This window comes from Prunus avium, chromosome 7 (assembly GCF_965620075.1).
Source record: "Prunus avium chromosome 7, drPruAviu1.hap1.1, whole genome shotgun sequence".
Taxonomy (NCBI): Eukaryota; Viridiplantae; Streptophyta; class Magnoliopsida; order Rosales; family Rosaceae; genus Prunus; species Prunus avium.
Window position 1 is genome coordinate 33,349,616 of NC_142290.1, and position 25,909 is coordinate 33,375,524.

The window sequence follows — 25,909 nt, forward strand, 5'->3', positions numbered from 1 at the left end:
TATCAGATCCTGAATCAACTGAAGAAAAGTTTAGAATTGATTATTTCTTGTATTTAGTGGATCAAGCTATTGGTTCTTTACAAAGAAGGTTTCAACAATATCAGGAGTATGAGAATGTTTTTTTCATTTTTGTTTACTTCAGAGAAGTTAAATTCATTGGATGACTGCAATTTGAAGAATTGTTGCAGTCATTTGGAAAGCATTTTGAAAAATGACAAGTTTTCTGATGTCAATGGGGAGGATTTATTTGTTGAGTTGAAAGTTTTACGGGGGCTTTTACCAAAAGAAAATATCACAGTTACTGCAATATTAAATTTCTTGAAAAGATTAAATTGTTTTCCAAATGCATTCATTGCAACTGCAGAAAGAAGTTTTTCAAAATTAAAATTATTAAAATCATACTTGTGATCAACTATGTCGTAAGAAAGATTAAACAGACTAGCTTTGATCTTATAGGGGCACAAGGAGCTTATTTTTGTACCAAACATTTGACTTTATCAAATGGAAACATTTAAATTTTTATGAATTTGATTTCTAATTGTCATTACATATTTATTGATGGTGACTTTTAGTTATAAAAAAATTATTTATGACATTAAGTTATGGCAAATTTTTATTTATAGTTTTTTTGTATTAGATTATGTGAGGCCCCAATTTAAATTTCACACAAGACCCTCAAAATCTCAAGGACAACCATGTTCGCAAGAAGAAGAAATATCTCCTTCTTAGGTACGGCTATGTATTAGCTCATACATATATCATCTTACGATGCACGGGTAGGCATGCTTGCAATATTAGAAGAAATATCTCCTTATCGATAAAAAGGCAAGTAGTATCCATCGAGCAATGACACTTGGTGACCGGTGGCTGGTAAGTGAGATAAAGACAAAGTCGTATATCATGATTCATCGTGACCAACATATGCAATATTATGTAACATAACAAACTGGTGGGTAGGCACGTGCATGGCTAGCTCATACATATTATTACACACAAGAACAGTTAGGTGAAGATCACGTGACGCGACTTCAGCCCACGCATATATCATCTTACTTCTACTCCCTTTTTATGCTACCAAAACCTGTTGCTCTTTCTCAATTCTAATTCTTCAATTATATCTTCTTTTCATATATTTTATTATATTTAGTTTGGTTTATATCTTCCCATCGGATTTTATATTCTCTTGACTCCCTTTTCCACTTTTGATCTAATAAAATTATGTTGCCTTTTTATCCCAAAAAAAAATAACATCCAATAGTTGTTGTAGTGTTTCCTGTTGGTAAAAACACTCAATCCAACCAATGTTAGAGTGGAATGGGCTCTGGTCGCTTAAGCAAGTGGTCTCGGATTCGAGTCCTTATGGATGCAGAAAATTTTCTTGGAAGAGGTCCCCGCATATGCACCCGACAGTACCTCGGAAAACACACTCAATCCAAAATTGGATACACAGCCATCATTGCATTTAATATTTACCCCCAAGAAAGATTGTGATATTCTATTTCGGTCAAAGGCCTTGTATGGTTTTCACAAGTGACGCGATGCAAGATTTTTAAAAACAACTCCAAATCTCCATACATGGACGCATCAAATTACTTTATATACATTAATAATAAAATGAATTAATTTGTACAAAATTCTTCTGAAATTAAGTACAATCCATGTGCTTGAAACCTCCTAACAAAACAGTAAACAGAGAGGATTTTAGAAAGCCAAAAGGGTTTGGTAGCTAACTAAGGTGGTTGGTGTGAGTGGTTCGGCACTCTCATTCCTTAAGAGAGGTCAGGGGTTCGATCCCTGCTCTTGTACGGAGTCACCATTTTGGCTAGCATTTTACCCCTTACGGGCCGACCCGGTGTGAGCGGGGATTAGTCTGTGTTGTGGTTAAGGCTTAAAGGTGTCACCCGTAGTTGGGGCCATCTTGGTTCAGACCAAAAAAATAAAAAAAAGGTTTGGTAGCTGTGCGGCTAATGAGACCGTAAGAGCTGACTCACGAGCCATGAGGTAGTTGGACCGGTCACCCTAATTTTAACACTTAAAAACTCAGTATATAAATCACAGAACCTAACCAACAATTTCAAACATCAAATTCTTTTTCTCACCAACACCAAAACCACACAAACAAACAGACCTAACACATTTAAAAAGCATGGCTCCTGCTACTACTCTCACCTCCATTGCAGGGGAGAAAACCCTGCAACAAAAATTTGTCCGGGACGAAGATGAGCGCCCCAAGGTTGCCTACAACAACTTCAGCAATGAAATCCCGATCATTTCGCTTGCCGGGATCGACGAGGAAGGCCGCCGGGCCGAGATTTGCAAGAAGATTGTGGAGGCTTGTGAGGATTGGGGTATTTACCAGATTGTTGATCATGGAGTTGATGCCAAGCTCATCTCTGAAATGACCGGTCTCGCCAGAGAGTTCTTCGCTTTGCCGTCCGAGGAGAAGCTTCGCTTTGACATGTCCGGCGGCAAAAAGGGTGGTTTCATCGTCTCCAGCCATTTACAGGTAACCCAAAATAGAATTCACGAATCACAACTCCAAGTCTCTTGCTTTGATTGATACCATAATAGAAAAATATGAAAGCTTAAGCTGTTAGAACATGAACGGGTCATTGTTTTATATTGTAACACATTTGGACTATAATTTTAGGGAGAAGCTGTGCAAGATTGGCGCGAAATTGTGACATACTTCTCATACCCAATCCGGCACCGGGACTATTCGAGGTGGCCGGACAAGCCAGAGGGATGGAGAGAGGTGACACAGAAGTACAGCGACGAGCTGATGGGGCTGGCATGCAAGCTTTTGGGGGTGTTATCAGAAGCCATGGGATTGGATACAGAGGCATTGACAAAGGCGTGTGTAGACATGGACCAAAAAGTTGTGGTCAATTTCTACCCAAAATGCCCCCAACCCGACCTCACCCTTGGCCTGAAGCGCCACACTGACCCAGGCACAATTACCCTTTTGCTCCAAGACCAGGTTGGTGGCCTCCAGGCTACAAGGGATGGTGGGAAGACGTGGATCACCGTTCAACCAGTGGAAGGAGCCTTCGTGGTCAATCTTGGAGACCATGGTCATGTGAGTATTTATGATTTACGTTGCTACTTAAATCGAATTAATTTTATTTGCATAAGTTACTTAAATCGAATTAAATATATTTTACACAATTTATTGTCACATTATGATGCAGACATAGGTTGGGTTAATTTGATCTACTTTTTAGAATAAAAATTAATAGGTTCATGGTGGTGGGCAGTGGTCATTTTCTTTATATCTTCCTTATATTTAATAGTTTGTTGACATATTGGTGGAGCTATTAATATTTATTGATATGAAGCTATCAAACTATCAATAATTGCGTGTGTTGTTTATGTCCACACGCATAAATAGTTAGAAATCACTCACACGAGCGCATAGATAAGTAACATTCTTTTATTAGTATTCATTTGTCTGCATTAATTTATGGGAAATAAAATCAATTTAATTGATTGGTTTTGTACACAATTGTAACGTGAGCAGCTTCTGAGCAATGGGAGGTTCAAGAATGCTGATCACCAAGCAGTTGTGAACTCAAACAGCAGCAGGCTGTCCATAGCCACATTCCAGAACCCAGCCCAAGAAGCTATAGTCTACCCACTGAGCATCAGAGAGGGAGAGAAGCCCATTCTAGAGGGGCCAATCACCTACACAGAGATGTACAAGAAGAAGATGGGCAGGGACCTTGAGCTTGCCAGGCTAAAAAAGCTGGCCAAGGAGCAACAATCGCAGGACTTGAAGAAGGAGACCAAGTCAGCCGATGATATTTTTGCTTAGCCAACTCAGTTTATCTCAAAGCTTGCTCTTGTTATGCTACTGGATACTTGTACCTTTGCCTTCTACTTCTTCTATGTGCTTATATGTGCAATTTGCTTAATTAGTGTGTTTGTGGGCATTGGAAAAGTTTGGTCAATTTGTGAGTCATTGATGCCAATGCCCCCTCCAGTGTTTCTTTGTCATATTTTATGTTAAATTAATAGATTAAAATAAGGGAAATTTACTATTATACCCAATATAGCAGCCCAAATTATAAAAATACTCTATATGAAATGGACTTTAAAAACACACTCAAAGCCCATTTACAACATAAGAAAGAGACTTTAACTTCTTATAAATTGCAAAATTGCCATCGATTTCTTAAAACAAACCTAACCCCAAAAACTCATTTAAAAAAAAAACCAAAAACACTCAATAAGACATCAAAGTAATTTAATAATCAAAATTAAATTAAATACAATCAGCTGTTATTTTTTGGGTTTGTTTATAGAAATTAAATTGTGTAAGGTTTATTTATATTTTTTGTGATAAGAATGGGTATATGACTAAATATCTCTTAAAAATAATTTCACTAAGCACACACGTATAAAATCATTAGGGCAGTGAGCTCGCTCCCTTACACCCAATTTTGAATTCCTCTTCTCATATATTAAAATAATTTAAATTATTGCTCGTATAAAAAAAAGACTAACTTGAGATTTGTCAAAGATCAAATTAGATTTAGACCTATGAACAACCCATACACAAAAGCACCAAACCTTTTGGCCTCCTGAGATGTATATGTGGTTACCAGCAATTCTTTGTCTTAAAATAAGTTCCAAAATATTTGGGACGCTTCATTGATAGGCCGAAAAGTCACCCCCATGGAAAATGGTTTTCTCAAAATTACTTACAGAAGGATAAAAATTAAAACGGGTTCTCCAAAAGTTATTCACTTCCATAATCTTGCTGTCCCCGCAACCAAAATAAGCCCAACCGCAAAAGCCAACAGGCCCCATCATAAACTAATGCAGAGAAGATGTACTATAGTGATAATTAAATGAAGGCACTGGCGGATCATGAGTTTTTTTTAACGAAATTGCAATTTTTTAGTGATGGAAGGGTGGTGGGGTTCTGGTATCGGAGAGAGAGGCGGTCATAGTGCGCGGTGGGGTAGTGATCATTAAATGAAGGCACCGGCGGATTATGAAGTTTTTAACGAAATTGCAGTTTTTTTGTGGTTGAAGGGTGGTGGGGTTTTGGTCTCTCAGAGAGAGAGAGAGAGAGAGGGAGGTTGGGGGGTGGGGGGAGTTGGTGATGGCATTGGAGATTGGGATGTTGGTAATGGGTTGGGTTTTCATCACTTTATTTATTTAGAGTGCTGCTATTTCCACCCCTGTTCTATTTTCCCACTCACCATATAAATTTTAAAAACCACAATCTTATTTTTCCACCCACCAATATTCCTAAAATACCATTTTAATTATTATCTCATTTCCTCTCTTCTTTATTCTCTCCGCTCATGTCTTCTCTCTCTCTAATGGCACACACATCTCTCTCTCATTTTTACTGTATCTTATTTTCCATCTCTCACACTCCATCTCTCTCTGTCTCTCATATTTACTATACAAACTAAAATTGTTTTTTGCTATTATTTTTATTATTTTTATTTTTAAATATGGATTATGTGAATATAATCATATTTAATATTTATGCTCTTAGCTTTCTACTATTGTAAATAAACTTTTTCTCAAAGTCCACGTACTACAACCAGAATATTCATCTCCCTAAAAAGAGAAAACAATAAACAATAGTAAGAATATCCATCTCACTAGAACAAGGCCCAAATCGTAGAAGTAATATAGCAGTAAAACGATAAAAGAAGCAACTTCACATCACGAAATTTAATGACAATGGCTGGTCAGCAGGCAAAAGATGACCAGCCCTTGAAACCAAAACATGGCTCACGCTCCCCAATTTCTAAACATACCCAGCAACCTCTTTACCCACCTTCCAAACTATCTGGTCCGCTGACCAGCCCTTGAAACCAAAACCTGCTCATCACATATTTATGTAAAATATCCCCCACCAAATCACTACATTCCTCTAAAACCAACGATCCAAATCGTAGAATTGTTTATTCATCCCCAGAATTTCAGATTTTTAATTTGTTTAAGAATAAAAATCAGAGTCCAAGAAATACTCATCTCCCAATGCTTTAAGTAATCCTAAAGATCTTAGAAATTTCTGTTCAAATAGGATTACCTTACCTTTTTGCCAAAATCGTTCTCTTCAACATCCATTCTCTTGTTGTTTTCTTCTTCATAAACAATTTGATTGAATGAATAGAAAAGAGAAGAAAATTATTTGAGAATTGAGTTTTGGGCACTGTTCTTCACCTTCTCATGAGCAAGGAGTCGTATTCTTGTGTATTTTTTCTTCCTGTCAAACGATAAGGTTAAGTGAGAACTTGAGAAGTCTACGTCTATTTTTTTTTTTTTTTCTCTTTCTTTTTCCTTAAGTCCTTTTAAGTCATTTTACAATAGGGTTAAATTTGTCTTTAAAAGTTTAAAGATAAAGTGAGTAGGAAAATAGGACAGGTGGGTGGAAATAGCAGCACTCTTTATTTATTTATTTATAATACTTTTAAGTTTATTTTAGGGAAGTGTTTGTTTTAATTTTCAAATGTTTATTTAATTAAATTTTTATTAGTGTTTACTTCATATGGATAATTTTACCCCTAAATTTAACGGCAAAATTGACAAGTTTTGGCGGTATGACTAATTTGATACTAAATGAAGAGTTGGGGGACCAAAATGAAACTGGAGCAAAAATTGGGCGACCACTTCGGTCAATAACCCAATTGACAATCAAATATCCTTACAATTTAAACAATATCAATGTCATTCATAAGTCATAGAAAAAATAGCATTACAATTAGCCAATAATTATTACCGACGAGGTTTCATATCATGAAAACGTCACCTTATTACAAAAACTAAATTGGCATTTGCTAAATAAGAAGAAGAAAAAAAGCATGATACTTATTTTGAATTGCAGTTTGGTCAAGAAGAAAAATAGAGCGGCACTACCAGACTTAAATTTGCAGGTTGGATGGCAATCTTTTATAAGAAGTTTTTTTTATTTATATAAAAATAATAATAATTGAATAAAGCCTTTGCAGCCCACGAATTGCCACCTTTTTAAATCTGTTTATAATCAATCCTTTTTTAAGGCCTTTGCATTGCATACCTTGGGTTGGACTCGTATTAAAATGCTACTAACAAATCCAGCAAAATAGTAGTCATGATTGTTAGACTAGCTTGGAGCTGAATTAGACATGAGTCGTGACCCAATCATAACCCATATAATCCATATAAGGATTATAGTGGAAAAAACACACACGAAAACGGAAAAAACCAAACCAAAACAAAACAAAAAGACAAACATAACCCAATAAGCTTCTTTATAGCAGGAAAATCTAGTTACCAAAGGTCTTTAAAAAGTGCCAATGAGGGTTGGTTGAGTTGGTAAGGATCGTTCTCTTCGTTATCAAGGTCTAGATTCAAGTTTTGTTGTTGACAATCCTTCTTTAAAAACCCAAAAAGGAACTAAAACTCCCTCAATTTTTTTAATCATAAAAAACGAAGTCTTTAAAAAGTCACGAGCTAAAGCTATTTTTTTGTTGGTCCATTGAGAACCAACTATTGTATCTAAAAAGTTCAAATCACATGCTAAATTTTGTGAAGCGCACACACAATCACACATTACAAACTCATCTCTTGAGGTCGGTGTTGGATTGGACCTTGTCAAAGTGTAACTTTAATCTCTCTATTTATAATTGTTCGTAGGAATCTCTTTCGGATATTTTATCACAAACACCAATAAATAAATAAATAAATCATAATTGAATTTCAAAACTCATAATGACATCTCTAAATTCAATATTAAAGAATTGTAAACTTGCTATAATAATATTAAAGATGCATTTTGGGCTTAATTAATTTTGTCTCCTAATTAGTTTCAGTGGGGTGTGTGTGTGAACAAAGTAAGTGAATGAGATTAGGCTTTTTATAGGATTTGGTGATGAAAGCCGCATATTAAAAAAGTGGGAGATTCTCCAATCTCTTTCCCAAAAGCCAAACTCAAAAAGCTATGTGAAAGCCAACGACACACGCATCTTCATATATTATATCCCACATGTTTATATTGTATATATGTCGATCGTTTCAAATTTTGCAGTGGAGACTGGAGAGTGAGACTTACAACAAGTCTTGTTACTTAACTTAATTTCTAGGCTGATAAAGTTTATAATTAACCAACTGCAATGTCTAAAGCATAAGTGGAAATTTCCTATTTTTACTTTAACATACAGAATTCGCATTCAATTGTAGGAGAAAATATTTGATATTTTTTTGGTCGAAAGGGGATATTCAATAAAACTGGAACCTCATCCAAAATGGGGAGAGCACAGAATTACAAAATAAGCAACCCAGTAAGAAAGCACAATAGAACAACTTCGAGTCAATCTGATCGAATCGCTTTACCCGATTATTAGAGAGGTGGGTTGGCCTAATAATGAGCTGGTTTTGAGTTCAAAAAATCATAAATCACTATGTATGGGTTGACTTACATGTTGTAACCAAAATTAAAAAAATAAACTTAATTTTAAGTTAACACAATCGAATTGCCCAACATGATTATAAAAGAGTTATATATTGAGTTGGGTTACGAGTTGAAACCAATATTGATCCAACCCAACCAATACCCAATTTTTCTTGAACTGTTGTGGATATATAAGTAGAAGATGCTTATTCAGACCCAAAAAAACATATAAGAAGAAGAAGCCACGTGCACGACGGGCACATCACTGCATTGATCTGTGTGTTTGTCCACATCCACATGTACAAATATTTTACAAACCTCCAATAAAAGGTGATTGGTTTGTCTTTATAATACTCTGAGTGTGAAAGCAAACCAAATTGTTGTGTTCATACGGCTGAAAGTTCCTAATTCTTCAGTTAAAAATTGTTTTGTTTTTTTGTTTTATCACTCTGCAAAAGTTGACCAGTGTTTTTGAGAATTATTGGTTCGACTAGGGCCCAGGCCAATGCACATATGCTTGCTGGTCAAAATTAAACAATAATATATTAATAAAATAAATATAAAGAAATAAATAATTCTTTAAGTTATTAGTTTTTTCTTTGTTGGCGTTTTTGGCTAAAATGTTTTTTGTTTTACGGAAAGGAAATTCGAAATTATATGACATTCAACAAAGTGGAGTCAAGTGAAAACCAACGATGAAGGTGCATTTTTATTGGGAGTGCTTAGTCCATCTGGATCTTTTAATCTAGGCCGCTAACACAAATTGCGTGGCTACAAATCAATATATATATTTTTAGGCCGAAGATGATTTGAGTCCGTATTAGTTCATTGTAAATATGTTATTTGTTTTAATTAAAAAAAATTATAAAGAAAGTATCGTACCAAATTCCATCAATCGAATTAAAATTTACTTTCGTCAATTCCATAAGTATCGTACCAAATTCCATCAATCGAATCGCTTTTTCTCCCTACATAAGTAATAAAGGAATTCTAAGTTTCACACATTGAAATCCAAGTTTACTTTAGTCAAGTCAAAGTTTTATTTTTATTTTTATTTGTGTCATGTCTCAATGTTTTCTTACCAGTTTCCAGGAGTATATACTTAATTGTGCCATATTTATTCCTATTATTCGTAAAAATATAAAAATGTTAATTAAATTCCATGTGTTAAGATTTGAATAACCTGTATTTTTTATTCAATATTCAAGGTGAAGACTTTTCTTTTTGATAAACTGTATTTTTGTTTTGTTTTTTGGGTTAGTGGCAAGAGCACTAGGTCATCCATCCTTTCAATTGACTATGTCATACACCATATATAATTTAAAAACCCAGGATAATCCTCCAACCAACCAACCAAACAATAAATCATTTATTTAGTTTTCAAAGTAATATGATTTTTTTTGGCTAACATTCTCCGGGTGTTAATTATATCAATTGTTTCATCAAATTAAGGATTATTTTCGTAATCTAAAGTTAGGATTATCTCATAATTATCCCTTCAACTATTTCTGATAAACTAGATCCCAACCCAGTGGTCATGCCTATTTGTGACAATTTGACATTTGAGAGTGCATTCCCATGAAGGTAAAGTTTAAGGAAGCTCAAATATAACACATTCACATTTGAGTTTTGGAGATATCCGAAGACCAAGTCCACACACAAGACAAGTCTGCCGACTTTATCAAGTCTCCATGCTCACAGTCACAGGCTCACTCACACACCCTTCACACCTCTGCTAATTACACTTTTGCCCCCACAATTATCTCAATGAATTATTTTGCTAATTATGAATTATCTCAAAATTAGTTTCAAATTGAGTGGGTCAAGCCATGTATGCAATTTTCTACTTCTCACAAGTAAAATATGAAAGCACTTTTTGAAATTGTGGGCTTAAACCAATTTTCTTCCAACACATGCACAAGAATGTTTGCGCCTTTACCCCATTTTCATTCAAAGCAACAAGTATTAAATATATATTGGTCACACATTTAAAGTATGCTTAAATTTCAAAATGACCCTTGTGTTTTACTCATTTGACCAATTTAGTCTCCGTATTTTTAATTTGGCTAATTTAGCCCCTCTATTTTACTCTGTAAGTCAATATTGTCCATTATGCAAAATTACCGATAAAAAATTATTAAGTTCAGTTTTTTGATACATGGGTTATGCGGCCAAGAAAACTGAGAGAGAGAGAGAGAGAGAGAGAGAGAGAGAGAGAGAGAGAGAGAGAGGGGTGGTGACTGCTGATGGTGGTGGCGGCGACATGGGAGAAGAAGATCACATAGAGGTTGTTGGGTTTCCATATTTTTTATTTAAATTTTATTAGTAAAACAAACTTATAAAAAAATTATTACTTTTTTTAATGGTAGTTTGACAGAATGAATAATATTGGCTAACGGAATAAAATACAAGGATTTAGGGCCAGTTTGGCATTGATGTGCTGTGAAAATAATCGCTGTTAGATTTGCTGTGAGATAAATCAGCTGTAAGAGAAAGCAGTTGGGCGTTTGGTAAAATTTTTGTTAAAAGTGTTGTTGATATTGATTTCAACAAAATCAGAAAATAATTGTTGCATAATCATTAAACCCAACGCCTCTTCGAAACTGATTTATGCATAATCAGAAAACGACAGCACCTCATTAGCTGCTTTCCCTTATAGCTTTCTCTCACAGCAATTTTTAACAATAAGTGATTTTCTCACAGTTTACCAAACAGGTTGGGCTTCCAAAAAAGTTTTAAAAATCACTTATCACCCCAAATAAGCAATGCCAAACGAGCACTTAATTGGCCAGATTAAAAACACATTGACTAAATTGGCCAAATAAGTATAAAATAGAGACTTTTAATATTTAAGCCTTTAAAGTAATCGACTGTCAGTATGATTTGATAAGGTATTGGATACATTATTGACTTTGTCAATGCAACTTTTTATGTAAGTCAAACTACCCCAAGTTTGTAGTAGACAGACATGTACCCCATCATGGTCCCTAAGAAAGTCATAGTCGCAATAAATAACCACATGAAATAAAAGACGAGAATTGAGGGAAGACCAAACAACCAATGGATCCTAGTTAGAACATGATTTTTACAACCCAAAATATATATATAAGCGATATTTTAAATTAATCTAAACAATAAAGAGAGATTCAAACTCGGGTGCAGAGTGCGAAGCACATCCCTTATGACCATTTGAACTCAGACCTTTCAATTTCGAGATAACCATTTGTTAATTATAAATCAACCGATGGTGAGGTGAAGTATAAATAATGTGGCCAAGGTGGCTGCTTAATTACAAACATACATTTAAATTTGTTTTGACGGTATTGTTTATAAACTTATATTCGAAAATAGGAATATTTAGGATTCAAGACACAAATAGTTTGACTAAGTTTATATAAATTGTCTTGGTCAAACAATTTTATCTAGTTTATATGAAACATTTCCATGAGCTTCATCATCTGACTTGCCGTCAAGGGCAGGCTCCCATCAAGTTAATACTTTTTGTGGGCTTCGAATCTCAGCCACAGACAGTCTGCCCTTCTAGTGAGGGAACCCAGCTAACTAGGCTCATTTAATGAGTAAGTATGGCGTCTCTTGGTATATTGCCCTATCTGCATTGATTTCTGTCACGAAAAAATACTTGTGTTCAGCTACTGCAACCTACTACATTTAGAGCAAAAGAAAAAAATGCGTGAGTCGACTAGGGTAAGTCAATGATTCGATTAATAGTTCAAGGGTTCGATTTTCCTCTATACATATGTTGTCTTTTCTCATTGAGAATACTCAACTTAATTACCCTAAGCTATTCACAGATTTGCCCATCATTTTAGAAAAAAATTTATAGCCCCACCCTTGGCCGCAGACATCGTAGGACCCTAGCTAGCTTCAAGTTGTTTTTGGTTTTGTCAGCCTTGGACTAGTTGGTATTTGGTTTTTCTCTTTTCCCCTTTGTTTTGAGGTTTGGTAGGAGAATTAGCTCTCATGTGTGCCGTTAGGCAACTATTTGAGAAGAACAAGATTATATCCGTATTATATCATTCATAATATATATCGAAAATGTATTGTTATTTGGATCATATTTACTGAGTATATTATTTATTACCTTTTTAATACATGTGAGTCTTATATACACTAATGGAACCCTACCAGAAAGGTGATCAGTAATATTGTCGATGAATATGGTACAAATAAACATTTTTGATATCGAAAATACACAAATGTATAAATTTCAACCAGGAAATGGGATCTACTAATAGATTGATGCCAACCTAAACCTTGGTCCTGTGTGTGGGTTGCACAAAGTTGACGTGGTAACATCAACAATATTCCCAAAAAGTTAGAAAAATAAAGACAAAGATTTGATAAGTAAATGAAGACATAATAATCCGTGTACATTTATTGAAAAAACTACCCACTACATTACCACGGATGACAGCACAAATCATCATCTGCAATATCCAACTAGTCATTTACTATTTTTCAACTCGTCATAAACCCTCTGAAACAAAATTTACTTTTCACCTTTATCCGTAATAATTCTTTCCTATTGTTTTAACTTTCACCGCGTTGACGACGTGGACACCCAACATCTATAATTTAAGTTATCGTGTGAAAAAAACAGACTTCTAGAATTAAAAATAATAAATTAATTATTTTTCACCCAATAAAATTGGTAAAAAAATATCCAAAATTTGTCTTGAAAGCGAATAATAAAAACACGACTTCCTCTCCCAACAAAAAACTGAAAAACGGGGGGCTTCCGCGCCAACTCCTCCCCCGTAGGCCATTCTCTCTTTTGTGTTTTTGGGTTCTCATTTTTTTTTATTTTCTTTTTGTCAAAAGAAGTCTCTTTTGACCACCACCACCTTCGTCCCTCTATTTCTTCCCTTCTTCCTGCTCTCTGCTCCAATCTTTCCTCTAATTTGTCTTCTCATTATCTTTATACCTATGTCTCCCTCTGATTCTTTCCATATAAAATTTGACTACCATCGCCAATAATTGTTAAAATTCAATCTCCCAAATGGTTTTGGATCAAAACCTCTGAAAAGTAAAAACCCTCTTTGTTTCTCTGTCTCTTTGCCTTTGTTTTTTCTTCTTCTGCTTATTTTATTGGTTAAATCATGGGTGGTTGCTTCTCCACCGTCAAGGTCAGTGGCTCAAATAGCAACAACACAGCCGCGCCCACGGCCAATCACAACCGGAAACAGAGCACAGCATCGTCACAATCAACAACCACGCCGGTCAAGCAAGAACAGAGAAGGACCAATAGACCCAATGAGATGCCCAGGAAGCAGCTTGCCAATAAACCAAAAAGCAAGCCCAACTCCAGGAGGCAGACCGGGGTCATACCGTGCGGGAAGCGCACCGATTTTGGGTACGATAAGAATTTCGATAAGCGATACACGATCGGGAAGTTGTTGGGTCATGGTCAATTTGGGTACACGTATGTTGCTACCGATAAGGCTAATGGGGATCGAGTTGCGGTCAAGAGAATTGATAAGAACAAGGTATTGGTGTCTCAATTTCTGAATTGGATTTTGTGTGTTTTTGGATCAATTCATTGAAAAGCTTCCGTTTTGTGATCTCATTTGGTTGTATGTGAATCTGGGCTCATTTGGTTTTAAGGTGGTGTTCAATTCTTAATGTGATATGGAAAGAGTTGTCGGTTGGGGTTTTTGGGATATTATAATTTTATGATTAGGTGTTGATGATTCTTATTGCGGATTGGCATTTGTGGTTTTTTGTTCCAATAATTTTCTTGTTGATTCCCACTTTCCACTATTGGATTTCTACTTTTCCAAATTAGCCTCCATTTGCTTAAAGCAGTCTTGTGGGTCTCTTTGAGGAATGGAGAATTTCTTCCCATTTTTGGGTTCAATTGAGGTTTCTGAAAATTGGTCATGTTGAGAACCTCGTGTGTAAATAGTAGCAGATAGCAGTTGACAATTACTCAAGTTTTTGTTTTATTGTACTCTTGTTTCATACCTACCTGCAAGTTTTTGAAATTTGTCATTCAGTTGGTTTGTTTTTTTCTCAGTCAGTTTCCTATCAGGTGAAACATGTAGTTCTATAATTACAAATACCGTGAATTACTTTTCAAGTGTTAATGTGTTAATTAGAAACATAAATCATTTTCCCTTTTCCTTTTTCGAAAATGTTCCATTAATTCGTGAATGATCTTTGGTTTGGCTGCAGATGATTCTACCTATCGCCGTTGAAGATGTTAAGCGAGAAGTAAGGATATTAAAGGAGCTTGCAGGCCATGAGAATGTTGTCCAGTTTTATAATGCCTTTGAAGATGATTCTTATGTGTTTATAGTTATGGAGTAAGTTTCATTGTCGAGCTTTGTTTTCAGAGTACTCCAATGTTCTTCTGTTTTAGTTCCTTACATGCTCCTTTTCGGCTTATTGATCTTCATGTTTTCTGAGAGATTTTACTGTATAATTCTATGTAAGTGTTTGTTTCATCACCCCATTAATATCTTGCATATATTGTTTTCTATCTTCTATCTTTTCAGGTTATGTGAAGGTGGTGAGTTGCTGGACCGGATTTTGGGGAAGTAAGATTCCTTGAGTCCTGGATAAATATTTTTCTGTATTTCCGGTTGACCATGAAATTTTCTTTCTGTCATATCTGTTGTAACCTTGAAATTATATTCTTCTTCTTGGTTAATCAGGAAGGAAAGCCGTTACACTGAAAAGGATGCAGCAGTAGTTGTAAGGCAGATGCTTAAGGTTGCAGCTGAGTGTCATTTACATGGTCTGGTGCACCGTGACATGAAACCTGAGGTATAAACAAGTTCATTAACATGAATTCATCCTTTGATATATGGAGTCATTTTTCTCTGATTGTTGTAACTTTCCATTTTTTCCTTGCTTGTAGAATTTTCTTTTCAAGTCAAATGCCTCAGACTCTCCTTTGAAGGCCACAGATTTTGGTTTGTCAGACTTTATAAAACCAGGTGAGCATATTTTCAATCCAGGAAAGATTTTATCAAGAGATGTACAAGTTTCTGTGATTAAAGTCCTCCAGTTCAATTTTGCTTATCTAGTACTTGTGGCCATGTTTCTGGCCATTTTTATTTGAAACCTATAAAGCTGTTTAAGCTTAAAAAATGCAGGCAAGAAGTTCCAAGATATTGTTGGCAGTGCTTATTATGTTGCTCCTGAAGTATTGAGACGGAAGTCTGGGCCTGAATCAGATGTTTGGAGTATTGGTGTGATTACCTACATTTTGCTTTGTGGGAGGCGCCCATTCTGGGACAAGACCGAAGATGGTATATTTAAGGAGGTGTAGTACATTCTTAATTTTGAATTCTGTTGGAATTTTTTTTTTTTGGGGGCAATAATTTTATGCCGGTTTATTATTTGTTATGCCCCCCCTGGCCCCTCATTATCTGTTTAGTGGACTTATTCACCTCTCTATTATTGTAGGTCTTAAGGAACAAGCCTGATTTTCGCCGCAAACCATGGCCAACCATAAGCACCAGTGCTAAAGATTTTGTTAGGAAGATACTGGTAAAGGATCCTCGAGCAAGGCTAACTGCTGCTCAGGCTCTATGTATGCCCCTAGATCTTATCTTGATAGAAATAATGCTGATTACTATGGTACTGGAAAGGCTAACATATTTGTAAAGATTTTGAATTAGCTGCTTTATAAAATGATTTTCCAATGATTTGCTTTTTCTTTTTTACTATTGAGTTATTGGTGTCATACCCAAGGAACATTTATTATTATTTTTCATCTCGAGACAATTCTTTGAAGTGTTAATATATATAAAATTTATTTCCAGAGGGATTAACTGTTATTTCTTCTTTTCAGCACACCCGTGGGTTAGAGAAGGAGGCAATGCATCAGAGATTCCTATCGATATATCTGTTCTAAATAACATGCGCCAGTTTGTGAGGTACAGTCGTTTGAAACAGTTTGCTCTAAGGGTAAGAAAAATTTCCTTCTCTTGGAGTTTCCAGTACAAAAAAGAAAAAGTATTTTGTATTTTAAATTCGTTATTCAAAATTGATGGCATTGTAGGCATTAGCTAGCACACTTAATGCCGAGGAGCTGTCTGATCTCAAGGATCAATTTGATGCAATTGATGTGGATAAGAACGGTTCCATTAGTCTTGAAGAAATGAGACAGGTAATCCTTTTTCACATTTAAATTTGAACTTTAGAATATGATATGCCCCTTTCTTCATGAGTGTATGTTCTAACATATGTGGTTTCTTTAGTTCTAAACTTCTAAGATTGATGTCTTTCTTGCAGGCACTTGCTAAAGATGTCCCTTGGAAATTGAAAGATTCACGGGTCCTTGAGATACTGGAAGCGGTACGCCACCCCCACCACCCTTTTCCTTTTTCTTTTTCCCTCCTCTTAATGAAGGGAAAAAACCACCTATTTTTTGTTTTCTTTATGCCAGTCTCGTAGGGTGTTCAGGTTCTTTCCCTGATCATTCTTTTTCCTTGCGAGCCCTCTTACCCTTACTCCTCCCAAGGCGATGTGAATCTCACATCAATCTTATATTCGTGTTTTGGATGTACGGTTTGGAATGTGGTTGTTGATTTGCTTGATGCAGATTGACAGCAACACAGATGGGCTTGTGGATTTCAACGAGTTTGTGGCAGCCACTCTGCATGTGCATCAATTGGAGGAACATGACTCTGAGAAGTGGCAGCAGCGCTCACGGGCAGCCTTTGAGAAATTCGACATAGATAAAGATGGGTTTATAACTCCAGAGGAACTTAAAATGGTTAGTGTTAATTTGTTTTGTTGGCTATGCCTTTCCTCTCCCAGAAGACACAATAACATGGAACACAAACTTGGATTTACCAGTGTTCTTGTTAATTTTCCTGATACACTATGTTGTTTCCTCTCTTTTGTAGCACACGGGATTAAGAGGTTCTATTGATCCACTTCTCGAAGAGGCCGATATTGACAAAGATGGGAAGATCAGCCTATCAGAATTCCGTAGACTTCTAAGAACTGCGAGCATTAGTTCGAAAACCGTGACTAGCCCGCCTGGTCAACGGAATGCTAGGAAGGTGTAGATTGGAATTAATGTTTTGAAGATTGGAAGTAAAAGAGAGTAAGACAGATGTTCCGGTTTTCTAGTTATAACTTATAACCATCCCGGACCACTTTTGAACTCAAGTATTCAGCAATTGTATTCTGCATAGGATTGGATAAAACATTTCACTTGAGACATGTGATGTTAGAGTTGGTGTGAATCTGAAAAGAAGGTGGCTCCGGTTACTGTGGTTGTTCAAAGTGTACATCCTTTTGCAGGTGTTGGGGATTTCTTGGTTGTGCCGTACACAATTATTATGTGTGACATAAATAAATTTTAATGAAAATGTGGCAGATTAGGACCATCTTGTGCTTTTTATTTATTTATTTGATGCGGTATCTTGGGTTATCATATACCAATAACTAAAGAGTGGTGATTTCCCCACTCCAATTTTATTCACTTACACTCTATTTTATAACTAAAAAAGGAGTGTAAGTGAATAAAATTGGAGTGGGGAAATCATTACCCTAACTAAAAACCACAAGTAGAAAACAACCGAAATTGGCGAATATGAACTTATTGACTTTAATTTTGCTCAATTGGATTTGGATTGACCAAACAGTCAAAAAAACGCGTGCTCAAATGATTGAAATAAGCTCTTAGCCAAATGGTTGCATGGTGAGACGCAAAATAAGAAAACACATTAAAATATCAAAATAAATAACAATAATTGCTAGACTGAATGTGCAATTACAATTACACCAGTTTAACATATCTAATCTAAGGGGTTAGGCAGATCTTAAAGACAATTTACAAACATATAAACCTCTCTATTGCCTTCCTGTTGCTGAGGAAATATGTTACTAGAAAACAGAAAACCTTTGCTTTCTTCCTTGGATACTGGAGTCCGCAACTTTGAATTCGATTAGAAACTTGTGTTCAAAATAAACCGGAAGGTGTTCAGACCCACGGCTTATGATCAGGGTGTCATAGAAAACACAAGGTCTTGTGATGTTAGCAGTTTGATGAAGTCAGAAGTACAGGCAACCTATGTTTCATTTGTTAGACTTGGGGACGTCACCTACGCTGTTGGAGGAGTTATCCTGAAGACCTTGAGATGAAGAATACCTACTAGATGAGCTTCCATCTGTAACAACCCTATCCTTCCTCTGTGATTGCTTGGCCTTCCTACCTCCAGAAGATGAATCCTGTAAAACCCCATTCATTCAATTTTCCATTTCTAATGTACAAAGTAGATTCATGTGTAACATATAGGTACCGTACATATATAAACGTATTTCTGAAAAGTGTAGCTTCTATAAGTTTAAATGCTAAAACAAACCTGTTGTGTCGAAGATCCTGGCATCTTAAGTTCAAGGTCGGTTGCCACATCATTGGAGTCGTCACATCTTTCAGCATTGCTCCCCCTTTGCATATCTGATGACTTGCTTCTGGAATCTTGTTTGCTTGAAAGGTGGGAAACAGATGCATACTGGGGTGCCGGCTGTTCTACAGGAGGATTGGCAGGAGCTTGATATGGGACAAAAGTTGAACAGGGATTGGGAATAGCAGCAGGAGTTTGAGTTTGAAAGTAAGGAAATGGTTGAAGTGATGGGTGCATGGGAATTGAGCCGGGAGGAACAGCTACAGGCATTGGATATGAGTATTGTGGAGCCATAACAACAGAAGGATCCATGGCAGCCCATGGAAACATAACTCTCAGTCTTTGCTGATACTGAACATTTAGATTCTCAATATCGGATTTCAAAGATGCCTTCTCTTCTCTTAGCTCATTCTTCTCCTGTGTTAGCTGCTTGCAATAAACAAGAATTCCGATGACATTAGCATATGATCGGCCTTACAAGTTACAACCACAAGGATAATACACATTACATATTAAAAGGAACATCACCTCACCTCACGGGATTCATCAGTAAGCGTGGCACACTCGGCCTTTAGTTTGCTGACATCAGCAGTTAAATCCTTCAACATTTGAATTGTGTCTGTAAGGATGGTTGCCTTATCGTTCTTGGGCCTATCTGGATCTACAATTCCAACATAACAATAAGGCATGCATGTTTCTTGAGAACTAAGGCATGCGTTTGGTAAACTAATGTTCACTTGTGAGGCACACAATCTGCCATTCACATGCTATATTGCTGATACTGTTAATCAAAATATTTAGCCTTCATTCATGTCAAGCTATTGTTGTGATGGTGAAACATGTTGTGCCAAAAAGAGTAGTAGAATATTGACTAAGCTTTACCTAATGTGTTGCCCAACTCAAGAAAGTGCTCATTGAGTCGATCCCTCCTCAACTTTTCACGGTCTGCTTTCTGAACTTTTCTTGCAACAATTGGGTCCTTCGTCTCCACATCAGGCCTTTGTCTGCCACAAAATCAAACTATAAAAATCCAAACTTTCTCAACCCATCTGCTTCAAAACAATCAATAATTTTTTTTCTCGAAATTATTTAATAACAGAGACATTTAATTGCTGAATTCAAGCTAACCCAATAAAAGAAAACAGAAAATGTGTAGGAAAAAAATGGGAAATATAAAAACCTGGACTCAGAGTTGGAGTTATGGGAGCGATTGGAGGAGGGCAAAAGAAGAGGCTGAGCAGAAGAAGGAGCTGAAGCTGCTGAGAAATCGTCACCGTTCCATTGATCCATGCTCGCGAGCTCAGGCACATCAATCAAACCCTGGCCTTTGGCTTCAAATTTTCAGTCTAGGGTTTTGCTCTTCACTGCAAATTGAAGAATTTCAGGGAAAGAGGCAATCGAAAGATACAAAATTGAACACCTATCTCAGCTTTCCACAACAAAACCCACCACTGCGAGAATGGATGCCAATGCGATTTGGATATTGCATTTTTCATTTTTTTCATTTTTAATTAAATTTAATATTTTATTAAAGCTTTAGAGGTAGAGACCAGGACTGGCTACGTTCCTGACCACGATAGTAATGTTAAAACTCTGTTTCCACTCAATAGTCGACCGACACGTTAGAACAAACCGACGTCGTTTAAGCGAGGAGGGCTTTCGTTTACCTCCAAATTCTGAAAATGAAAATGGCTCGAGGGTTTCTTCTGTCTCTGTAAATTGGAAGAAAGGAAGAAGATGAAGATAGTGACGTACAACGTGAATGGGCTGAGGCCACGCATTGCGCAATTTGGCTCTCTTCCCAAATTGCTAAATTCGCTGGACGCAGATATCATTTGTGTTCAGGAAACCAAACTGAGAAGACAAGAATTGACCGCCGACTTGGTCATGGCGGAGGGCTACGAGTCCTTCTTCTCCTGCACTCGTACCTCCGAGAGAGGCCGAACTGGATACTCCGGTAAGTATTTGTTCAATTGACTCAACCAAACCACAGCAGACTCTCTTCAAATTTTGCAACTTCAGTCTCGAATTTGGATTGATTTCACGTCACATATGAAGGTGTGGCTACGTTTTGCCGCGTAAAATCGGCATTCTCGAGTGACGAAGTGGCGTTGCCGGTGGCGGCAGAGGAAGGCTTCACTGGGCTCCTTGAGATTGGAAAAGGAGAAATGGCTGCGGCTGCAAAAGGGCTTGAGGAATTTTCGAAGGATGAGCTTCTTAAGGTTGATGGCGAGGGACGGTGTATTATCACAGATCATGGTCATTTTGGTATGTTTTTTCAAGCTTGAGTCTTTGTGCTTTCACTTGTTGGAGAAAAGTTAAAAGCTTTATTGACAATGCTTGTCTAGTTCTCTTCAATTTGTATGGGCCTCGAGCTGTATGTGATGACACAGAAAGGATTGAGTTTAAGCTCAAGTTTTTCAAGATTTTACAGGTAACCAAAGTGACCTTTTGCTCTTTTGAGTTACTATTTTATGTAGTTCCTTTCTTTTGTGCATTTATGCCTTTGGTTTATTACAAGAAGTGTTTAATTAGCATGCAAAAGTTATAATTGTTTTTCTGTTGTGTTTTATTTATTTATTAATATAGGTAATTTTTGTTGTAGAAAAGGTGGGAGTCTCTCCTGCTTCAGGGGAGGAGGATATTTGTTGTTGGTGATCTTAACATTGCACCCACCTCTTTAGATCGTTGTGATGCAGAACCAGAATTTGAGAACAACCAGTATGATTTTTTTTCTGATCTCTATGTAATAGTTACATGTGCATGCAATGTTTTGAACAGTTTTATAAGTAAAGCTCAATACCTAATATTTTGAGGAAATACCTTGTAGATTTAGAAGATGGTTTAGATCTATGTTGGTGGAAAATAAAGGCTCATTCTTTGATGTTTTCAGAGCAAAGCATCCTAATAGGTAAAACTAATTCTCAAAAGGACTTCTAGCAGTCATTTGTTTTGTTCTTATGCATACTTGAGTTTGGATTTGAGTAATGCGTTATATTTGCTCAGTAGTCGTGGGAACATGTTTAGTCATTTGAAGTTATTATTGTATGATATCTTTCCTTCAACATATCTTGAGTGCCCCATTCAACTTCATGTTTTACTTTTATGGTTTAATCGCATTATCATTATATGATCATTAAGTGCGACGGTGCATGATTTCGAGTTTGGATTTTTTACCATCAAGTCTTCTTCGGTCAGTATATTGAAAAGGCCATAATAAATTCTTACCATTTGTCAATCCTCCATGTTCTCCTCTATGTATTCCTTTTTACCATCATTTTAATATTTTATGTCAAACTCTGACATTCATTGTTACCTGAAGGCGTCTGTCCATTTTTTTGGTCTTACCTTGTTTGTCCATTTTGTCTTTTTGTTTTCGTTTTTTTTTCTGCAGAAGAGAAGCGTACACATGCTGGCCACAAAATACAGGTGCTGAAGAATTTAATTATGGCTCTAGAATCGACCACATTCTTTTTGCAGGATCATGCTTACACCAAGAGCAGGACCTGCAAAGCCATAATTTTGTAACTTGCCATGTCAAGGAGTGTGACATATTGACACAGTATAAACGGTGGAAACCAGGAAATTCACTGAGGTATAGGATACATGGATGCTTGTTTTGTGTGTGTGTGCACCCCATTGGTGTGTCTCATTCCCTTGTAGTTTTGCTTTCCTGGTTATGCAACAGTGGGTAATGTGCAACGCATGCATGTGGTACATATATATGTAAGCATGTGTGAGGGTTAGGATGTTACTTTGACCTCTTTCCCTACCCACAGGTGGAAGGGAGGGCAGAGTATTAAACTTGAAGGCTCTGATCATGCTCCTGTTTACACAAGTTTGCTGGAAATTCCTAGTGTCTTCCAGCATAGCACCCCATCTTTATCTGCTAGATACATTCCAATGGTTCATGGGCTCCAGCAAACCCTGGGTATGAAATTATTTTTCCCCTTTTGCTGATGGTCTCTTTTTAATATAGATATTTCTATGTATGCTGTCTTGCAAATTACATCAAGTGATAAGCCCTTTATGATGCACACTTGAAAATTCAAGGAAGCGACTGCTTTCTTGGTTTAGCTTCTATTTAGTGATCTGTTGAATTTATTTATATTAAAGCATGTGAATGCTATATGCTCTCTTACTCTTTTACTTGATCATCTGTCAGTTTCAATCTATTCTTTTCCCCTGAAGCGCTTGTTCTTTATGCCTACTCAAACTTGACTGAACCCTTAGTCCTGTGCAGTATCAGTGTTAATGAAAAGACAAACTGCTGAACAAGTTAATTCAGATGGAGATATCATTAAAGAGAGTTGCAGTGAGAGAGAAAGAAGCTCGTCTGACCACTGTAGCACACCCGGTGTACCCAGTGGAAACTCATGTTCTTCTTCGAGCCAAAACTTTGAAGTTCTCAGTTCAAAAACAAATGAGCATTCCAACGGTTTTTCTATGGAGGATACTTGTAACACCTTGGTGACTTTAGGTGGTCAACGTACCAAAACAATGTGCAGCAGTGAACCAAAGAAAAAGGCAAAAAGGAGCTCTCAACTCTCATTGAGGTCATTTTTCCAGAAAAGTTCAATCCCTAGCAATGGTGTCGGCAATGGTACTGATACTTCAACTAATCAGATAGATGTTCCAGATTCTAATCGTCTGTCAAATGAAACTCCAATACCAGAGAATCAAAGTGGCAGTCCCAAGCAGTGTGAATTGAACTCAAGTGCATCAATTGAGGATCAGGATGAAGTAGATGTCTGTTCTTTGGAGAAAGAGAAGAATAATTTTGCTCTAATGGAGTGGCAAAGGTTGCAGCAAGTCATGCAGAATAGCATACCACTTTGCAAGGGCCATAGGGAACCCTGTGTTGCTCGGGTTGTGAGGAAGCGAGGTGCTAATTTTGGACGCAGGTTTTATGTCTGTGCTCGTGCTGAGGTACTTTTTTATTTAAAACCTCAAATACTGCTATCAGCATACACATTGCTCCTTTCCTACCATGTTTTAGTTTTCCACTATTTTGTATGTGTTCAATTCGACCTATTGGTGGCTCACCAAAAATGAAAAATAAAATTCAACCCAAACATATTCAGGTTCAGTTGATGCTGTAATAGTAGAAAACATCTGATAAAGTTCCATCAACCATGCAACTATTTTCCCTTTGGTAGTTAGAACTCAGGACAGAAAAAGCCACAAGCTGTGCGATCTGTTGTTCTACCCCCATTCTCCCTTTAAACCTTTGGGCGTTTGACGATTGATTGAAAAAGAGAGATGGTCTCCAGATTATGTATCTGTGTTTCGTATGATATATGAACTAATTAGTGGCATTTTTTGTTCTCCATACAGGGGCCTGCATCTAACCCTGAAGCAAATTGTAATTATTTCAAATGGGCTGCTTCAAAACCTCGACAAAAATGATGATCACTGATTTAGGTAATATGGATGTCAAGCTGTTAATTTCCTGCCTACCCTAAACTTAGAGATGGCGCAGTGCCGGCCATCTCAGTTTAGGAAATTTTGTGATCAAAATTATTCTTCTGGGAATCGAAACTCTCAGGCATAAGCTCGTGTTGTATTATTAGCTGTTTAAAGTTATTCATTTCCTTGTTTAGTGAATTGATCGCAGTGCTCCTCGAAACAAATATGTTTTCATATGAAATTTTTTATTATAAAAAAATTAGTCGTGGAGGAGAAATTCGGACTTGAAATATCTTCTTCCCACGTTGAGAAGACATTATCTACCACTAAACCAAGAGCTGGTTTGTAACTAGATATCAACAATGATGCAATACAGGTCTCATCTATATCTCAACCAAAAAGAGTAGCACTCTGATTGGACAAAGAATGTCAAATTTATTATTGTGTTAATCTTTCTTTTCATAACTTCAACATAAACAGCCAAACTTTGATTGGCAAATCATGGTGGCTGCAACATAATCAATAAGGAAGGAAGGAATATTATCTCTTGTTTCAGCATCAAGAACGAATGGTCACAGAAGATAACTCAATTATATTATAAAAAAATAAAAATAAAATAATCGAAAGGTTAAAAAAAACTTCTTCCATACAAATACCAATCAACAAGGCTGATAGTTAAGTGCAGTGATCGTTGAAAAGCATATAATATTAGAATGATAATGTGAAACACATCAGCAGTGCATGATAAACCCGCAACTTAGTTAAAGATAGGTTTTACATCATTATCAGGATCAGAGACTGTTAGGTTAGATTGTCTAACACAACACTAAAAAAGTCTAAGGACATGCAAAAGTTGAATGACAAGGTTTTACGGCCACAAAGAAGCAAACCTGTCCTTCTCAAATTATGACATTAAGGATTAGTCCTTACCCAAATCTTTGCTTCTCGGAAGAAGAAGAATGATGTAAAATCATGTGGATTTTAATATTCTTTGATAATATCAACTTTGCAAATTTCAATTTTCATTTACTAAGTTACGTGTCATTTTGTTATTAATGTGTTGTTATACCATGTAATTGTTGATAATATAGTAGAACCGTCGAAACTAAGTCGTTTTAGTGGATTGATGATCGGTGTCATTTCGTTATTGATGTGTTGTTGTACCATGTAATTGTTAATAACATAGCAGAATTGTCGAGTCAAAGTCATTTTCGTAGATTGATTATCAGCGTTCAGTGTCGGCCTCACAATCCCCTCCATAATCCAACATTCTTAATCAGGTCCACACTTGTTCTTTGTCTAGAATGGCTTGATGTGGAAAAGCCGTTCGTTTAAAACCAGAGGCTCAACTCGAGCATCAAAAGATTTTTTCTGTTTTGATGTGAATATGTTGTTTTAAGTTATGTGTTTATGTTTCTGTGAATTCAATTCCAATTTCCAAATGGTAAGAAAGAAAGAAAAAAGAATTATACAGCAGGAACAGCCAAGATTTGAAGGAGGGTTTTGTGATTTTGTTTGAAATCGGATAACACTTGGCCCCTCTGTAATTATATGAGAGACGTTTGGAATAATGTACTCTTTTATGGACCTTAAGTTTGTAGCGGACTTGGTCAAGTGACTCTTGCTTGCCCAAAAGGCTACCAAAATTCACATGCATTATATATATTAATTTATTCTGTGATCACAATAATTTTGCTCCTTGTTTATATCT

The 25,909-nt window shown here is 36.4% G+C and overlaps 4 protein-coding genes across 5 annotated transcripts; 3 read left to right on the top strand and 1 right to left on the bottom strand.

The window, feature by feature from the left end:
* Positions 1–2,068: 2,068 nt before the first annotated feature.
* On the top strand, positions 2,069–4,043 carry F3H (flavanone 3-hydroxylase). Its single transcript, XM_021960102.2, has 3 exons — positions 2,069–2,506; positions 2,651–3,079; positions 3,521–4,043. The coding sequence occupies exons 1-3, from the start codon at positions 2,147–2,149 to the stop codon at positions 3,812–3,814; spliced, it is 1,083 nt and encodes a 360-aa protein (XP_021815794.1). The 5' UTR covers positions 2,069–2,146; the 3' UTR covers positions 3,815–4,043.
* A 9,097-nt stretch (positions 4,044–13,140) lies between these two features.
* On the top strand, positions 13,141–17,769 carry LOC110757879 (calcium-dependent protein kinase 28). The gene is made up of 12 exons (XM_021959620.2): positions 13,141–13,905; positions 14,594–14,724; positions 14,917–14,958; positions 15,076–15,187; positions 15,282–15,360; positions 15,520–15,689; positions 15,833–15,959; positions 16,221–16,336; positions 16,431–16,538; positions 16,664–16,726; positions 16,974–17,147; positions 17,281–17,769. Exons 1-12 carry the CDS (start codon positions 13,519–13,521, stop codon positions 17,443–17,445), a joined length of 1,674 nt encoding a protein of 557 aa, XP_021815312.1. The 5' UTR covers positions 13,141–13,518; the 3' UTR covers positions 17,446–17,769.
* Positions 17,770–18,114: 345 nt separating this feature from the next.
* LOC110758027 (transcription factor bHLH121) lies at positions 18,115–20,335 on the bottom strand. Its single transcript, XM_021959821.2, has 6 exons — positions 20,239–20,335; positions 19,970–20,153; positions 19,672–19,793; positions 19,323–19,450; positions 18,748–19,215; positions 18,115–18,613 (listed from the first exon to the last, which is right to left on the bottom strand). Exons 2-6 carry the CDS (start codon positions 20,077–20,079, stop codon positions 18,461–18,463), a joined length of 981 nt encoding a protein of 326 aa, XP_021815513.1. The 5' UTR covers positions 20,080–20,153; positions 20,239–20,335; the 3' UTR covers positions 18,115–18,460.
* Positions 20,336–20,392: 57 nt separating this feature from the next.
* On the top strand, positions 20,393–24,510 carry LOC110758015 (endonuclease/exonuclease/phosphatase family protein). 2 transcript variants are annotated; one of them, XM_088256052.1, is made up of 9 exons: positions 20,393–20,746; positions 20,848–21,057; positions 21,138–21,223; positions 21,395–21,510; positions 21,620–21,700; positions 22,184–22,384; positions 22,569–22,720; positions 23,033–23,718; positions 24,127–24,510. In XM_088256052.1, the coding sequence occupies exons 1-9, from the start codon at positions 20,527–20,529 to the stop codon at positions 24,196–24,198; spliced, it is 1,824 nt and encodes a 607-aa protein (XP_088112178.1). In that variant the 5' UTR covers positions 20,393–20,526; the 3' UTR covers positions 24,199–24,510. The 2 variants fall into 2 exon arrangements, with proteins under 2 accessions (XP_088112178.1, XP_088112179.1); XM_088256053.1 differs by lacking the exon at positions 21,620–21,700.
* The last annotated feature ends 1,399 nt before the right edge of the window (positions 24,511–25,909 follow it).

Bases quoted from the DNA above. Each gene is read 5' to 3' on its own strand.
- LOC110758015 (XM_088256052.1), top strand. From the start codon at position 20,527: ATGAAGATAGTGACGTACAACGTGAATGGGCTGAGGCCACGCATTGCG. The intron at 21,224-21,394 runs GTAACCAAAGTG...TTTTTGTTGTAG, and splicing joins AGTTTTTCAAGATTTTACAG to AAAAGGTGGGAGTCTCTCCT. The intron at 22,721-23,032 runs GTATGAAATTAT...AGTCCTGTGCAG, and splicing joins TGGGCTCCAGCAAACCCTGG to TATCAGTGTTAATGAAAAGA.
- LOC110757879 (XM_021959620.2), top strand. From the start codon at position 13,519: ATGGGTGGTTGCTTCTCCACCGTCAAGGTCAGTGGCTCAAATAGCAAC. The intron at 15,188-15,281 runs GTATAAACAAGT...CCTTGCTTGTAG, and splicing joins ACCGTGACATGAAACCTGAG to AATTTTCTTTTCAAGTCAAA. The intron at 16,337-16,430 runs GTAAGAAAAATT...ATGGCATTGTAG, and splicing joins TGAAACAGTTTGCTCTAAGG to GCATTAGCTAGCACACTTAA.
- LOC110758027 (XM_021959821.2), bottom strand. From the start codon at position 20,079: ATGGATCAATGGAACGGTGACGATTTCTCAGCAGCTTCAGCTCCTTCT. The intron at 19,451-19,671 runs GTAAAGCTTAGT...TTGGAATTGTAG, and splicing joins TGAGTTGGGCAACACATTAG to ATCCAGATAGGCCCAAGAAC. The intron at 19,216-19,322 runs GTGAGGTGATGT...TATTGCAAGCAG, and splicing joins TTACTGATGAATCCCGTGAG to CTAACACAGGAGAAGAATGA.
- F3H (XM_021960102.2), top strand. From the start codon at position 2,147: ATGGCTCCTGCTACTACTCTCACCTCCATTGCAGGGGAGAAAACCCTG. The intron at 2,507-2,650 runs GTAACCCAAAAT...CTATAATTTTAG, and splicing joins TCGTCTCCAGCCATTTACAG to GGAGAAGCTGTGCAAGATTG. The intron at 3,080-3,520 runs GTGAGTATTTAT...TAACGTGAGCAG, and splicing joins ATCTTGGAGACCATGGTCAT to CTTCTGAGCAATGGGAGGTT.